This window comes from Cottoperca gobio, chromosome 3 (genome assembly GCF_900634415.1).
Source record: "Cottoperca gobio chromosome 3, fCotGob3.1, whole genome shotgun sequence".
In the NCBI taxonomy this organism is placed as follows: Eukaryota; Metazoa; Chordata; class Actinopteri; order Perciformes; family Bovichtidae; genus Cottoperca; species Cottoperca gobio.
Genome location: NC_041357.1, coordinates 20,899,967 through 20,917,237, shown reverse-complemented (window position 1 = coordinate 20,917,237; position 17,271 = coordinate 20,899,967). Strand labels below are relative to the sequence as shown.

At 40.7% G+C, this 17,271-nt stretch overlaps 1 protein-coding gene across 4 annotated transcripts in view; it reads left to right on the top strand.

The window, feature by feature from the left end:
* tcf12 (transcription factor 12) overlaps positions 1-17,271 on the top strand; it is a 79,345-nt gene that overhangs the window by 52,633 nt on the left and 9,441 nt on the right. For all 4 annotated transcript variants that reach the window (XM_029458400.1, XM_029458385.1, XM_029458409.1 and 1 more), the window contains exons 9-14: positions 6,558-6,657; positions 7,005-7,144; positions 7,747-7,888; positions 8,080-8,150; positions 11,992-12,136; positions 16,303-16,376. In XM_029458400.1, the coding sequence (XP_029314260.1) occupies positions 6,558-6,657; positions 7,005-7,144; positions 7,747-7,888; positions 8,080-8,150; positions 11,992-12,136; positions 16,303-16,376 (672 nt within the window). The remainder of the gene's footprint in view (positions 1-6,557; positions 6,658-7,004; positions 7,145-7,746; positions 7,889-8,079; positions 8,151-11,991; positions 12,137-16,302; positions 16,377-17,271) is intronic.

Here is a 17,271-nt window from a genome sequence, read left to right as displayed (position 1 = left end):
AGATTTGAGATATGACTCTCAGAACTAGTGTACATTTTGGTTTTAAAACACTGCTTCTCTGAGCTGTGTGTCCCAGCTTCAACTGCTGCCCGTGTTGGTAAACAGGACAAATCAGTGGACCAAACTACAATAACTCACTTCCTGTTTTTACAAACGCGGCATGCGCCTGTGCCTTTAACCTCACGCACTATCTTTGCCTCACTTCTCTCCCTCCACGCCTCCCTTTAACTCTTGTCTGAAAAAAAAAAAATGTTTCCTGTAATATCAAGTCTGTGACCTGTGTTGTGATGTTTGTTTGATTAAATAAAACATTACTGCTACTTGACATGCATAGACTTTCTCACCGTGATCCTGCAGAGTGAAAGAAGTGAGCTGAGTCCTGAGCCAGTGCTGATATAATATGTGTGCCTCATTTCCCAAATGAATGCCCAGCTCCTCTTGCTTTCATGTGTCTTCTTCACAAAACACTGTGCTGCGTGTCTGGACTTGTTTTAAACCCCTTCAAACACTTCTATCGTGACCATTTCCCTTAAAACATCAATTTGAAACAGCGCCAGATATAAAGCAGTAACCGCATGTAGAGCCAGTGTTTTGGATGAGTTTAAAAGAGGCCTAAAGAAGAAAGGGGGATAAATAATAACAGTACTAAAAGGAAAAAGCATAATAAAGGCCTAGTTTTCATAGGGAAGTGGACGCTTTCATCTCTCTATAACAATAATGTTCTCAATGAGTCTACAGGCCTATGTTTAGTCCAGGAAGCTTCGAGTGGCAGACATGAAAGGCTCCAGTGAGGCCAGGCTCTCACTGGAAAAGGGTATCTATCCTCTCCTCCTCTCCTTTCTTCTCCTCTCCTTTGCTCTCCCCTCCTCCCACATGATAAAGGTAACGGGGAGCAATGTGGCTTGCAGTGACAGTAAATCATGGTAAAATGGCTGTCGATGTTCTTTCTGCCCCTCGGTGCTCCCCCCCCCCCCCCCCCCCCCATTAAGGCCCCCAGGGTTTAGGAAATGAAACATTATTTTCATGTTCCGACGTCACGAGCCAGTCTCCTTTGCAGCTGTTGCATGCTTTACAACTGTGTGTTTACGGGCACTTCACAGCTAAAGGTCTCACTCTGCCAACACCAACACTGGCATATTTCACATTTCATAAATACATTCTTGTTTTCTCATTACCTGGATTTTCATTCATGTATTCCTTTTGCCTTAAACATAGAGCCTTCACTTTCTCTCACTAATGACTTCTGTTTTTGTGTGTGAGCCATGTGTGGGAAAAGGTCAAATGTGTTGCCAGATGCTTGCGTTCTTACAAAAAGACATATTTAACCTCCCTGCCTGCAGACTTTGTAATCATCACTAAAACAAAAAGACTCTGGATTAAAATGTGTCAAAAAAAGTAGATAACACTTATTCGTGCACTCATCTGGACACCTTTTAATTCCACATATTAGTCAAATCCTGCTTAGAATTAAATTATTGTAGTTCCAGTTTGATGGGGTTCCCCTGCAAAAATCTACATTTTTTTATGCTTGGAATTAATTCCCCCCCCACCCCCCCTGTTCTTCATTCTAAATCTGCTCACACATTTGTTTTCCGTCCCGCCCAGTTCGCTTTATCTTTTCTACACCCACCTCCCTATCGCCTTCCCTCCCCCTCGCCCTTTTCCTCTTTGCCTCAGCACTCAGAGGCTTAAGAGAGGGATGTACCACATGAGCCACTCCCTTCTGACAGCCACCCCTTCCCACAGTGTGGAATGGCACAATCCTGCTTTGCATAAGTTTCCTCTGAGTGGGCCGTGTGTGGAGGCCAGTACTGGGAGAATTATCAGACCCTTTTGAACGGCTTGGATGTATGTCCAGAGAGAGAGAGCTAGTGTGCTGCTGTAGTTTATCTGTATCACTTAAACTGTTAAAGCTAAAATGTATTGCGCCTACCCTGTCCCAGGAATGGGCAGTAACTCTCTAATGTATTACTACAACGGGAAATCGGTGAGTAGTCTCTTTGGGGAATATGTGTGTATTAGACAGAGAAGAGCTGCAAGAAGTGTGTGTGAGTGTGACTGTCGGTCTCAGTCTGCATCTGACTGTCCTTGTGTCTAACATAAAAGCACTGTGTTCCTGTGTGTGTGTGTGTGTGTGTGTGTGTGTGTGTGTGTGTGTGTGTGTGTGTGTGTGTGTGCGTGTGTGTGTGTGTGAATGCATACGCCTGAGGCTCCTCTCTCTGATTTTCCATTACATCAGTTAAAGCTGTGTGACAGTACAATTTATTAATTCAAGTGTCTTAACCTTGTTTTAGCACACTTTTTATGCTGCTTCATACCCCAGCTGTTTACAAGCAAGTTCATATTTTAGGCAATACATAAAAAGAAAGTTATGCCATTTAAAAAACTTTTTCTACACAAAAAATGAAACATTTTGGCAAGAAAAAGTTTTTTTGCAGCCTTGAATTTATTTTTACTGGCTGGTTGTTTGAGCTCCGAGACTGGGTTGAAATAATAACAAGTGGGAGTCTGGGAATGATTAAGGGAAAGAGTCTGCCTGTTGAGGTTAGACTTTCCTGTTTGCAGATTGAGCACTAAGCACCACTGTTGCTGTTATTCCATCTGTTTTTAATCACATTGGCATTCTTGACGCCACACGGAGCCTAATGTGATTTCTAAACTTCTCTGTAATGACCTCTTTGATTTTTGTTAGTCTGAAAATGGTTTCTAGGTGAAAATCCTTGTTTGTGTGTGTGTGTGTGTGTGTGTGTGTGTGTGTGTGTGTGTGTGTGTGTGTGTGTCGCTGCACTTGATGGAACTTTCAATGAAACTTAAGTTATTGATATAACGATAGGTTATTTGTGTTATGCAGTACGAAATAAATCCTCCTGTTTTTTATGGGAAATGTAATTTGTAAAAAACAATCCAGTGGGCTTATGAATCTGCTCAAGGACACAGTTCTGACAATGGCTGAATGAGCTCTGTAGTGAATTTCAGTAATCCTTAAGTGATGATCCTGTCATAAGCAAATTACACAGGCAGATTTCCACCTGTCATTGCCTGTGCTATTTTTGCTATTACATAAAGGGCACATGAAGGAAAAATAAAGAGGATTTTTTTTTTACGATATTGTTTTGAAAGGTCATCTTACTCATGCTTGTGTTTCCAATTTTTCCTTATAACCTGTTGCAGCATTTCCTCTTTGTTCCCACTGCACAAAAGATGGCTTTGATCTTTTTCATATTAAGTATTAACAGGCTTGTGTTATAGTTGGTGATGCGGAGAAAATTGATAGCATGTGGACAGAACGGGCAAACTTTATGATCAAAAGCACTTCTTAAATAACTCTTTTTTTTTATGTTTTCCCTGCAAGGAAAAAAGAAAGGTGGTGCTCATTCTTTGCATCAATTTGATCCACATTAATTTGTTATAATGCAGAGTTGCATAGCAGGCTCACCATCTGGAGCACTGGGAGAATTCACAGTGGGCCATTGGCTTGTGAGCTAGTGGCACAAAACCAATACAGATGGAGGAGCTCACTGATCTTTTTTTCCATTGCCCATTAGTGAAAAAGGAAAAATTGAAATGAAAGCCCTGCAGTGATTGTTAGAGCCTCCCCCCCCCCCCCCTTTAAACAGGAGGCTTCCCCTGCACAAGGGTAATGTCATAAAATGAGATCCAAAAATAATTAAAAACTGAAAAGAGACAACATGTGTTTTTTAAGGTGCCTGTTGTTTTGTAGTGCAACAGGTTAGACCATGCTTTGTGAAGAGCGAATCCTTACATGTGTTGCACATGCATTGAAGCATGCACGCTTTTGTGCACGTGCAACAGAAAAAACACAGTGGGGGTTGTGTGTGTGTGTGTGTGTGTGTGTATGGTTGTGGGTGTGTGTGCGTGTGCGTGTGTGTGTGTTGGTCACACTCTATACTGTATGTACACGTCACACACGTTGTGAGTAGTTAATGAGGTTGCATTGATGCCAAAACCTTTTGTTTGTTTTGTGTTATTAGGACTGTACGGGGTTATTCGGCAGTATGGTTGCTCTATTTTTAGAGAACCTGCGGCAGCAGACTGCTGTCATATTTTACTGCTTTGCTAAAAAAAGAAGAAAACCAAACATGCTGGATCTTCAATTCCTCTGCTTGAATTATAAGACCCGTAAAGTTGTACATCCAAATGCATATTTATGTGCTTTGACTGGTTAGTAAGATTTATTATATATCTTTATATAGTTTTCTATAATATATGATTCTATTCTGTTCTAGTTATGGGATGTTTTACCCCTGTAGTTGAATGTTTAATTGTGTGTTTAGAACTCTAAAGTATTCAGTGTTCATTTAAATGTGAAAGCATATTTTTATATTCTAGTTCCATGTAAGTAAATTAAACTAAATTAAAGTCTTTTGAAATTTAAAATAATTGTAATTTCAAGAGCTCTATAGGATTATGTAAAGTATTACCTTTCCCTACATATTTCCCTGACAAGATTTTTTTAAAAGGGTTTTTAAAACTCAAATGAATAAGTGTGAAATGTTCCTGTCGAGTTCATACTGTAGAATTGGCAACGTCTACATCTCGCTAAACACATTTCTGATGTCAAACTAACTTCTATCAACACGTCTCACCAGTGAAAGTTGCTCTTTCTCGAGACTTTAGTTTTAATGTGACAGTTTTAGGCATGAAAATGCTGAGACTGTTATTTTCCAAAAAGTGTTGGCAAGTATCACGCACAAATGTTGAATGACGCCCTTCCAGGCAGGCTGAGCGGAGCAGTTGTTTGAGGAGGCATTGTGTCTGTCGTGCATACTAAGCCTTGTAAGTGTGTTAGATTTGGACTTGAAACAAAATGCCCCAGAGGTATGGTTAATTTCCAAATAAAGACATCCAGAAAAAAAACAGGACACGTGTTTGAACTTCTTCTCTTTGAGCCATTGGCCTGATTTTTTCCTTTTTTTTTTTATTGTTTCAATATTTTATTTTCCCCTTTATTACTATTATAGTTAGTTATACATAGCTGTCAGTTTATTACTTTTTGTGTGGATGCATAAATAGAAGCTAAAGTAATGCATCTTTGGTGTCTGATGTTTTTGTTGTGCATCTGGAGTTGTGTAATACGAGGACTCTTTTAATGCTCAGTTTAAGATATGTGACAGAAAGGGTACAGAAGGGAATTTATTTTGTAATAAAAAAATACCCGCTGATGCTCAAACAACTGGTGTAGGCCTGTGTTGGTGTGCTGATCTCTGTGAGTGACGGCTTTTAATTATTGGCCTTGTAAAAGGAAACCCAGGTGGGCCCTCTCTTCCATAGGCCGGCGGAATGAGGCACCCAGTGTTTGGGGATGGTTTATTAATGCCTTTGACTGGTTAGCCCAGGGTAAAAAGGACAATTAGCATTATCCGCTGCCATATGCTTCCCATTGAGACAAAAGCTCCTGAATGAGGCTAACCTGAGATCTCCATGGAACTACGATCCACCCTGGGCCCATGTGTAAACCAGAAGACCCATGAGGGCTTCACCCCTCCCAGAGCACTTTAATTACACAGCCAGACAACAACACACTGCTCACTCAGCAAACCCCAACAGCGCCGCCTCTCACTTCAGCTGTACTCTCTATTGATATTATATTCACATGTGTGCTGTGTGTGCGAGCGAGTGATTGAATTTCTATACTTTGGTTTGTGTGGCATATATCCCATCGGCGCTCGTTGTGTCATTAAGCGAGTAAACAACCTCTGTGGCCGTCATCACATCCGCAGGCATTAGAAACCAACCTTTGAGCATCGGCTGCCAACATCTGTGTGCGACGTAAGGCCATTAAAGGAGGGATTCATCTTGCAGAGTTTGGGACACAGGCTGAAAATGTGCAGGTGGAATCGAGCTGGCAGGTCTGACTCTGATTAGTGTTACACCATGGTGGGGTCATCCAGTCCTGTCTGTGGGAGGGATAATTTGTTCAAACCTTTTCCCTCACCCTCTCTCCATCCATCTGGAGTGGATGAAGTCAGGGACCACATCACTGGTGTTTGGCCTCCAGTCTCTTTGATCCTCCCACCTAGCTTGGCACACACACAGCTGTACAACAGCACACCCATTGTGCCTCTCCTTTCACTGTACCGCCACCAGCTTGCAGGTACACATATAAAGAAACCCACATATTTCTCACAGAGTTCTGCCTCTCCTGGAATGCTGTAATTTGCCAGGCCTTTAGTCTACACATGTAAGCCGGAATCATTATACTTCCATTACAAGTTGAGTTGATCTGAAATGCAAATACCCCTGATAACACACTCCCCCCCCCCCCTCACAAGCTTGATTACTTGCTAGTCATTAAAGTGTGTTTGTGGTTTTAGGGTCATATCTGCAGTGCATCTGTATTAAATCGTGCGGTGTGACATCACATGTATGTACCCAAAATTGAATTGGGATACTTCAGAAGAGTTGAGATTTGAAAGCTGACATTTTTTATAGGTTTCAGCGTCAGCATACTTGACAGCACTATGTGTTACAGTATGGTATTACTGTGTGGTGGGATGTAGGCTTTCTTACTAATAACATTTATTTTCTCTTGGCAGGTGTACGCACCATCTCCAAACTCAGAAGACTACAACAGAGATTCCCCTTCTTACTCTTCTCCTAAACCCTCCAGCAGTATGTTTCCAAGCACTTTCTATGGTAAGTTCAAAAGAGAGTTCCCATAGTTACACTGCAGAATCGGATTATCGGAGATACATCTATCCGACTCTGACACCACACGTTTCTGTTTGGTATTTAGTAAAATTAGGCCTGTGTTCAGTATTTATTGCTGCGTGACAGAAGAGCAGACTTGTTCGTCGGTTGTTTATCTTTGTGTTGTTTCAGCTGTGTTCAGGACGAGGATAATGTTTCAGTTCGAAGAGCAAAAGGACCCTGAGTTTTAAGAGTAGGGTCGTAGGTTAGCCGCTGTCTGGCACTGTGTCAAAACTAAAGTGTTCTAAATTGTATGCAATAATATACTGAAATTATTCATGTATTATCTTTAGATGGTACCCACAGTTCGTCTGACCCTTGGAATTCGTCCAATGGGATCAGCCAGCCCAGCTATGGGGGAATGTTGGCTGGAACTTCATCTCACATGCCACAGTCTGGAAACTACATCAACCTGCACGCACATGACCGTTTGGTAAGCGGCACCTCTCAGCTGGCGATACCTTATAACCTATATATACCTTTTATATCATATCAGAAAGCCAAACCCTAGGGCCAATCAAAAGTGTGGAAGGTAAAATTAACACATGAAACACATGATGCAAAGAGAGAGAAGACAAATGATGATCAAAGATAAAACATTTTTAAATGTCAATAACATAAATACAGAGTGCTAACTTTATTTTGCATCACGCTTACATAAGAGATCCAACGTGTATTGTAAAGGGACATACAGCACGTAAATCATTTTGCAGCCCTCCACCCGCTCACAGTTAGAGTGGGTGTGTGCGTCTTAAGTTGTTGTCTGGTTATTATCAGTGAAGACACTGCTGACCCTTTTTGTCAATGTTTGATCTCTGCCTGCCTGCCTCAGCTGGCAGTGCATCACAGGGAGCCTGCAGATGCTGCCAGCCCTCTCTTTATCTCTGTTCCTCCCCCCAGTAACGTTTGCTTCATCGCAGCCAGGGATATGTCAAGTATAATATAGAATTCAGAGAATAAATAAGTTATTTCTTTCTCACATACACATTTGTGACTGAAAACTAAGCGTTTCTGTTTTTTCTTTTTATCTTACAGAATTACCCTGCACACTCAGTCTCTCCAGACATCAATGCCAGTCTTCCTCCCATGTCCAGCTTCCACCGAAGCAACAACAGCACTTCACCATTCGTCACCGCAGCGCATACCCCGTCCGTCAACACAGCCGATGGGGTCATGGGTACGTTCTCCCGTTAACAGTTCAGCTACCTGCTCAGAATGACTAATTCAATGGCCCCGATGTAATCATCACTGAACATCCTTTCTGTTAAAGTAGTGAGTCAAGCCATTGGACAGCTGCTTTGTATACCGTGACGGCTCGTCATTGGTCTGAGTTTGCTGTTACAAAGCCTCCCTCTGTGTTTTCTTTAGCTGTTGCAAATCGGGGGAACACCACTGGAGGCACACAGACTGGAGATGCGTTGGGCAAGGCTTTAGCCTCGGTGAGTTACAGCCCCACATTTAACTTGGACTTAATTTTACCTTTCATTCGTAGCATCAATAAGTGTGTTTCCAAGCGCTCTAGTATCCTGGTTTTGGATCTTTCTTGTGGTTTGGGATGTGAGAAACATGAGAAACATGAGAAACCTGGTCATTCATATCCCTGTGGACATGACTCCTCACAGTATCACAGTTTCTGATAATCTGTGTGCAGATGTTTCTGGATTTCTCACCTTTTCAGTCAACATGCACCAACAACGAGCGTTCAGAAACCTGGAAAAGGTGTTTACACGTCACAGTGTCCTGGATTCTTTTGTAGTAGCATATTCAGGTTTCTGAAACCAGGATATTGGGTTAAAATGTGCAACACTTAACCATACTCCCAAAACCTGATCATAATCAGGAGACCTGTCACCATTTGCTATGAACCACACAGAAGTCTCTGTCTGACCTCATCTCAGGGTGTGAAGCTCACGTCTATCATCCATGCACCCGTACGCTCAAATCATTTTTGATTTCTCTGCTAAATTAAATAATGCTCCTTCTATGTTTCTAAGAAGGTGACCTTAGTAATCATGCAGGGAATTAAGTGAAATACTGACTGCTGATTAAAAAAAGCCCAGAGGACATGTTTGTGCTTGTTTTTTGGCCTAAGCCTGGATAATTGTGGGCTTAAACTAAGAGCATTCAAGAAAGGGAATTGTACATTGAACATACTCCTAAAGCCAGTGGATTACACTTCACTTTGGGAAACCAACCCTGGATATCTGTGACATTCTGTAATGTATCATAGTGAGTGTTTAATTTGCTGGAGCTCACATAATGGATGGAAATACGTCTTGCATACAGTTGGACACACATCAGGTGATGGATAGTTTTTAGCGCCCTAAAGCGCCCTAAAGCGCCCTAAAGCGCCCTAAAGCGCCCTAAAGCGCCCTAAAGCGCCCTAAAGCGCCCTAAAGCGCCATCATATCATAGATGCAGCATAAGAGAAACTATAACAATAAACTTGTTTTAAAGTATGATTGGAAAGAGCTTCACTTTGTCTTTTCGATTTTCGCCAAGAAGAACATTTGCCCATTAAATGGAAAAGGAAGTTTAAGAGAAACCATCAACTGGTTTAACATTTAACCTTGAACCTAAACATGTAGTGAACGAGCAGATGTGCTGAAGATATAAAGAGCAAGGATTAACTCTTTGAACCCAACAACATAACAATGTCTTGAATTGTATAGAAATGTAGAAAGTATCCTTAATTCAAAGTTAAACTTCTTCTCTGGAATTTGTAAATAGAGGTTTTAATTGTGAATTTCTTTTTTTCTTTTCTTTTATACCATGAGCGGAACAAATAATGAAAATGAAGTTAGCATAACATAAAGGGCATTACTCATCTTATCCCAGTTGTTCCCTTCACAGGTCCTCAAACTGTCTAATTCAAATAATATTTTTCATCTGGATTGTATAAGTATTTCTTCCTTTCCGTATACCAGATTGGGAGTTTGTTTTAAATTCTTTCTAAATCTAAACATTTAAATTTCACCAAAATGTTGCATAGAACATTTTAATTTCACACTCCCTAGCACAAGCTGTATGTTCACGAAGAATATTTCTCACTAGTGTGAAGACAAAATACGAGAGTTAAGGGATGGTAATAACAAATTAAGTCCTTTATATTTGCAGACTCAATTCTATTAGCATGACAAAGCTGGAGTGAAATGGACACGGTTGGACTGGGGTGGGGGTGGGTGGATGAAGCAGGGGGCACAGGGGAGTTTATAACTGCTGTGGCTCAACTCCACGGGCCGCCCTTTGTAGAGCTTTTGTTCTCCGCCCTTCTAAATTGGCCGTGCTTATTGGCCCCATGCCGCCTGCGGGAGCGTGACTGATGATGAGGCGGAGCTTTCATTTATTCCAGTAAAATGAGCCATGTTTCACTTTGAATGCAGCGTTAGTAGCCAGTGAGTGAAAATAATAGAAAGTCATATATTGTCGGGTCAGACGTCACGCTTATAAACCGTTTGCTTTTCAGAAACTGAGAAATATTTGGATATATTCGTGCGCTCAGAGAGTAGAAAAGCATCTCTCCTCCCTTTAGACAACAGTCCAAACCTCCATCCTGATTCTCCAAGTTGATTGAAAAACTAAAGCCCAGAGATCAAGATTGAATAAGGAGATTATTAATAATGAGTGCATTCTATCATCCCCGCACAAGTCAAACGGTTTCCTGCAAGCTCAATTTGATCCTAACTTGGAGGAGAAATCTCTGTGGATCTGCTGGGTTTTTTCTCTGCTAATTAGTGAGGATCCACCCGTAATACCCTGAGTTCTCTGAGACATGTTCCATTACGGCACAATATCCTCTTATTGCTGGAGGAAAAGTCAGGGAAGTGTTTGTGCTTTAATCCAACATTTGTCTACACAAATGAAATCTCTGTGGAAGTTCTGAAGACGTAATCTCTTCGTTCCCTTGTGATTGACATGTCATCCTCAAACTCAGTGACCTCGGTGTGACTTAGCAGAGAATGCATCGACACAATGAGGTTACTGTGAATTGTCTGTTGGAGACATACAACTGAAGCTACTTTTACTTGTGGCAAAAAACAAACATTTGCTCCAGTTGTCCTCTTCATAGAGTAGAAACAAGCAAAAATAAACAACATGTGAATCATACTAGATTTAGTTTTATGGTTCCCAATACAATATCTGGTGCAGGCTGAAATGCATCCCTTTGAGATTTGCTGTTGTTGGCTTAACGGGGTTTCCAGGTTAGGCGTCTGCACTTTTTGAAGCCACAGTGGAATAATAACCGGAGTGAAATATCTATACAAGGGAAAAACAAACTTTTTAACTAACTAATAGGATATGAGTCATTGCATTTCAAGAACAGAAAACACACTTTTTACTCCAGAGCCAGTTCAACATGACTTCTTCACTACAGCAGTGTGATGTTAACCCCCCCTGTTACACTGCATGTTAACCATTAAGTCCAGTTCTTAAAACGTTTAGATTCAAATTCCCTCATCCAGCAACATTAATTCAAATACTTAAATGTGCTATTAAGATATACAGTATTTGTCTCTTGGTGTTGATCGTCACCCACAATTGACTGACTTACAGAAGTGGATACAGAAGCAAGACGAAAGATATCAAAGAGTTTTGTGTGCGGTTTATATTGTTAAGGCCGTGCTCTGAGCACAGATGACTGTTAACGGCTCACATGGATGCACTTAGCATTTTTATGACATCCCTGGCAGTAAAATCTCCATAATTGATTATACATTTTTGGCTTGAAGGTGGTAACAGCTGTTAAAGATATGAAGAAACCGCGACCAGCGACAGAGATGCTGGTATCGTTTTCCCCTTGTGAGTCTGTGTGTGTATCATCATGGCAAAATGTGGTCAAGGAGGCACCTACTTTAGCCGGAACTACCACAAAAGAGGTTTTGAGTCCTTTGCAAGGTGTTTATAAGTCTGTCTGTCTGGATATGGACAGATTTCTTCACCACAATTGCAACTGTGGAAGATGCAGTGACGAAACTTTACAAACATGTGGTTGAGATCAAAATGAAGTACGATGTGCAGAAACCCCCATGAATTCTGATATGACCGTTCTCACAGCGGTTGCATGGCAAGGGATTGGATATGTATTGGATTCAGGACCACATATGAAAGCAGATCTGATTGAAAAAATGGTCTGTTTCCTCATATTAAATCAGATCTGTGTCACATGAGAGCAAAAAGAAAAAATCAGATGTAGGCGACTTTTGCTTGTTGGTGTTTTTTGTCGGGCTGCTGATGGTGCATTAATGATTGATGCTACTTTTCTCTCTTCATCTCCCACAGATTTACTCACCTGACCACACTAGCAGTAGTTTTCCATCCAACCCGTCGACACCTGTGGGTTCTCCTTCACCTATGACAGTCACAGCGGGTGCTGCCTCAGCAGGTACCGTGGTGACTGCTGCCGGCACCCCGTCTGGAAGGCCAGGTAGAGCACCAATGTTGGATTTTAATCTCATACACACATATTGCACCTACACCAGACGTTAACAGTAAAATAGAACATGCACTTCTCTGAAACTACTTTATACGTTTCAGTGACAGACACATCACATTCTGTTAGAATTAGGCCTCGACCTGGAAAAGCCAAACTAATTAAGAGGACTTTACAAATAGGACTTTTCCTATGGAGTGCAATAGTTTGATTAATTAAAGCCTGAGCAGAGTGAAGTATGAAGTTTCTCTAAAACTTAATGTAATACTCCTAGTCTAGCAAGTATTTAAATTCATACACTTTTTAAAAATAATGTTTATTAATGTATTTTTCTGGGACCATGTACAACACACATTAATCTCCAGCAAAGAGAAGCTTTCTACCAGATTTAGCTACTATAGCTGATTTCTCACTGCAGTCCCTGAGCTCGCAAAGTATTGGGAATTGTACAAAAAAGCATGCAATCAGTGTTACACCTGCACCTTAAAACAGTACCTGACTTGCTGGTCCAGAATCCACAACATGGGCTTTATTTATCATGGCTGAGAGCTGCTCCACATAGACTCCCGGTGACATCACAGACCGGTTTTGGCTCATGACATTTTACGAGGGTCTTTATTCATGTTCATAAATTTAGATCTAACTGACAAGTGCTTTTGGAATAACATTTAAGATTTGACTTAGACAGGACTTTGTTTTTAGATGATGGAAAAACATGTTTTTAATGACAAGCCCTGGAATGACACTGTAAATGAAAAAGACTGGGGCTGTGGCTTTTAGGATGCTTAAGGACATGAACATCTTGTAATGAAAAGTTGGTTACCAAAATTACTTTTTGGAAAAAGCTTTTCATATTTAATTCTTTTTATTGAACTGTTATCCAAGTTTTTATGCCTTATAATTGTGGTTCATGGCACTCGCCCTACTGCGTAATAATACACAATATTTGGAAGTTGTTATCGTTACATAATCCTGTTTTTCCACACAAGGGCTTGGCAGTTTGTGTTTTCATGTATTTTTGGGGATGGACAGACAAGCCTCCGTCTGAATTGTATCTATATTGTGCAACAAAGGCGAGAGAGCAAAAAATAAAAAGTAGCAGTGCATGGCCCGTCTTCCAACCCATACAGTTAGAGTATGTTTGTAATATACTGGGAGAAGAAGAAGAATTGTCAGACGTGTTGACAGAGGTGAGAGTGTAATGGAAATTGAAAGAAGGGGAGGCAGTAAGGGAAAGCCCAGTGTGTTGTTTTAGTGGACAGTTGTGTCATGTGCAGTAATGGAGAGGCGACAGCTGTCTCTACGTATGCCCCCCTCATCCTCAGCTGTTGCCCTGCCCCATGGACAGCTGTTCCCCCCAACACACGCACACGCACGCACACACACGCACACACGCACACACGCACACACGCGCACGCCGCACGCACTCACGCACGCACTCACGCACGCACACACACTCAGACCAGGCTGCAAAAGGCTTTGTTTATCTGCCAGCGGCTGTGACTCAGCTGATGATGAGGACTATGATGACTTCACGTACATAGATCTTCCCCCTAGACCTATTTACAGTACAGCAAGACACACCTGGCTGCATAACAATTTATAGTCTAGTTTATTATGTGATATGTTCAGAAATTTGAAGAGATGCTATCCTAGTATGCCAGCATGTGATGTTACTAGATGAATCAGTGTTTCTTATCTTATCAGTGTTTATGGTTTTTATTCAATGTAAGTTTATAGGTTTGTTGTTTTGATAGATAAATAGAAAGATAGGTTGATTTCCCAATTTGGGAAATTATAGTGTTACAGCAGCAAATACATCGTAAACATGAATATCAACACTACAATATAACGAATAGACTATACATATACTACTAAAATGTAAAAATACTATACACAATAGACAAGTGTGCACATTTTTTTTAAATAAGTGCAATGAGGTAGATTAGGGGTATAAAGATGTGCAAATTTGACATGTGCAAGGTTATTATAAGAGCAAAACAGAGTCGATAATGATTGAGACAGAAACTATAAAGCAGACAGTTCTCTGTTAGACAGACGTGAGGTGTTGTTTAATGTTATTAAATGAATTTATATATAAGTAACTAAACAAATGCATCTGGGGTTGTAGGAAATGGAAATCGTTTTGCTAATTATTCGCTCTCATTGCGCGTCTGGGGTTAGAATACACTTTGAAATTGGCACAAATATTTGGCTTGCTGCTGAAAGTCCATTCATCATTAAGATTACACCAATATACAGCACATTACTCAGGACTGGTTTGTTGAATTAGCCCTCTCTGGTGCACGTGGGAAGCAGAACCCCGGGTTAATTTTTCACAGTCGCCAGCCAGCAGAGGCTCATGTGGAGCTCCTGTCTCACTCACCTGGGAGAAAGTTAGGGCAGAACAGAGGGTTTTTCCATTTCCTCTTCCAAAGTCACTTTTAATAGTCTGTTAATTAAAGTCTCATTTATCCAAGGCTGCGAGAATAAAGAAACATAAAATAAAAACTCCAGCACAGAAGTTTAGTGATGCATTTCATTGGGAGGATTTAATGGAAAAACATTTGAAAGAGTTTCCTGAACCTAAGGGAGGTGGGATTTTTCTAGGGTTTGTGAAAAACATACATTAGGTGCTTACTCTTTTTCTCCGTCAGTGTCATTGCGCTTGAAAACCATGGGGTTAAGTTCAGTGGTTTATTGAGTGTTTGTTCACACCACATAGATATTAGCTTGTAAAAACACACAGTGAACAATTAGGAGGTAAAATATTGCATCAGTCTACTCACCCATGGGACTCAGAATGCCATTCTCCTCTTTGTCGCTTTTTAATTACTATTTCAATTAAGAAAGAATAAAAGTGATCCCAGTCAGCATTCCCCAGTTCCCTCTGTTATAGCTGCTTCCTCTCATCCCGGTCTGCATGTTTCATTGCCTTGATATTATAATAAGAATTAGTTTTTAGATTTACCCGACCCGATATATAACTAAAGAAAGTATCCATCTCTAAAGTTTGCTACAGTGGACTCCATTTACCATGATGTAGGCTGGGTTTGGACTCCCTCCACCATAATAGATGATAATATTTACCAGAAGAGCTCTGAGCTGGAGAGGCCCACAGACCAATCCTGTGAATAACCTGGAAAGTTTCATTATTGTCAAAGTCCATTAAGCTTATTTGATTGTATAATGCATAGCCTCCTGTTGCAGATGGCAGACAGGTTACCTAAAGGATTGTGCTTTAGAAAAAGAGAGAGAAAGGAACGTAGAACTGGAAATGTGATGAGCAGATGTGGATTCCTTTTCCTTTGCACTAATTTACACCAGATCAAATCAGCTTGATTTCCTGTACTGGCCCGTAGATTTACTTTTTGGCTTGGATACATGTACAAAATCCAATGTGAACTTCTTCTAGCCAAATGTATATTGTAATATGTAGTGCAGAGTATCTTAAGTTTCTCCATATTTAGATTACATGATTAAAATGCATGCTTTTTCATTTGGAATAAAAAGAAGAAAAGTAGATTTGACTTTATGGAGCTCAGATGTTTCCAGATGTGTATGCTATAAAATACATGAACACACACTGACTGTACTACCACTACATCACCAGTCAGATGTTTGACTGACATAAAACTAAAGAGAAAGAAATGAACTGGAAGAATTGGAAGATTATGAACTTGATTGAACTCAGATGCTTGGCATATTTCCATGAGCTGAAACACTATTCAACCACAATGCATTTTTTTAAATCACTCTAATGTGTTTTCAAGTTTCCAGGAAAGAGGGAAGTGTGAATGAAAACGAGTATTTAAAATCAAATCTCTCATATTGTGCTCTCGCCTCATGGCTTTGCTTATTCATGTGCTGATGCAGCGTGCATTCTCAGGGTGGAAGTGGGTATTAGACGTGGCTCGTCTGTCAGGATGCAGTCCAGCCATCAGGAAGTGATGCAAAAACACTGAGCCATAAAAGATCAAAAATATCCCACATAGAACAACAAAAAAACAGAAAATCAGGATGTCAGTGTGTTATGACTGCGTGTTATTGTGTGTGGCGCTTAGCTTTTGTATCGGTGCACCCAGTGGAGCAGGAAACAGCTATCAGCCATGTTGATAGGAAACGCTAACCTCGGCTACATCTCTTTCTCTCTTCATCAGGTACCAACCAGTGGCCTCGCGATGGTGGACAGACCCCCTCCTCTCCAAATTATGAGCACTCCCTTCACTCACTGGTAAGCTCCCTCTGTCTACCTCCATCTTTTATGATTAATGCTCACTTTGGATAAGTTACCCGGGAAGGACTGAGCTAGCATTACAGGGAGATTCCTGTCTGACAAATGTTTTGCTGAGGAAGGTGGGGGCAGATGGATAACCAAACTGAACAATACCTGTCCCTTGGGCTTGCCATCTGTCCCCTACTCCGTGGGCCAGGACGGGGATGACAGTTGGGGGATGGGTTTAGTTCAGGGGGCTGGTGAGGGGGTGTCAGCTGTTTGCTAAAAAACTTCTCTAGAAATTCCTTCGCTGTCGTGCGACCAGAGCTACAGATCACCTTTCATCCAGCCTACTACCGAATGCAAATGTCTTGCATTTACATTTTCCGCAGGGTTTATTATAGGTGAAAGTATTCAATTATAGAGAAGATGTAAAAACAGCTTTTCACAATAAATAGAAATGTGGCAATAAAGTATTGTATTCATAATATATTATGTAAAATATAAATTTCTCTTTACAATGAATTCTTTCATTTACCTCTAAGATCACATTAAACTTATTTTTTTATTTTGACATGGCTCAAATACTATAGACTTATAGACCTTATAGACTTTAAAACACTTTTTTTTATCCAATCAATTAAAAATACTTTTCAAAGATGTGCAGCTGCATACTTCAAATGTTAAACACATTTATTGTTTGCCTCAAAATACAGAATACAAATGTAAAGGTCAAAATCTATCATCTTATCACATAGTCCCATTCAAACAGCCAATTGGATGTGAAGAGGATTTTGAACATCACCATGTGGATGTTTCCTCCCACTCGGCCTCCTGCATTGTTTCGTCTCTTCATGGCCACCAAAGATAAGTGAGAGGACACAAGTGAAGCAACCTGAAAATGTGCTGCCGA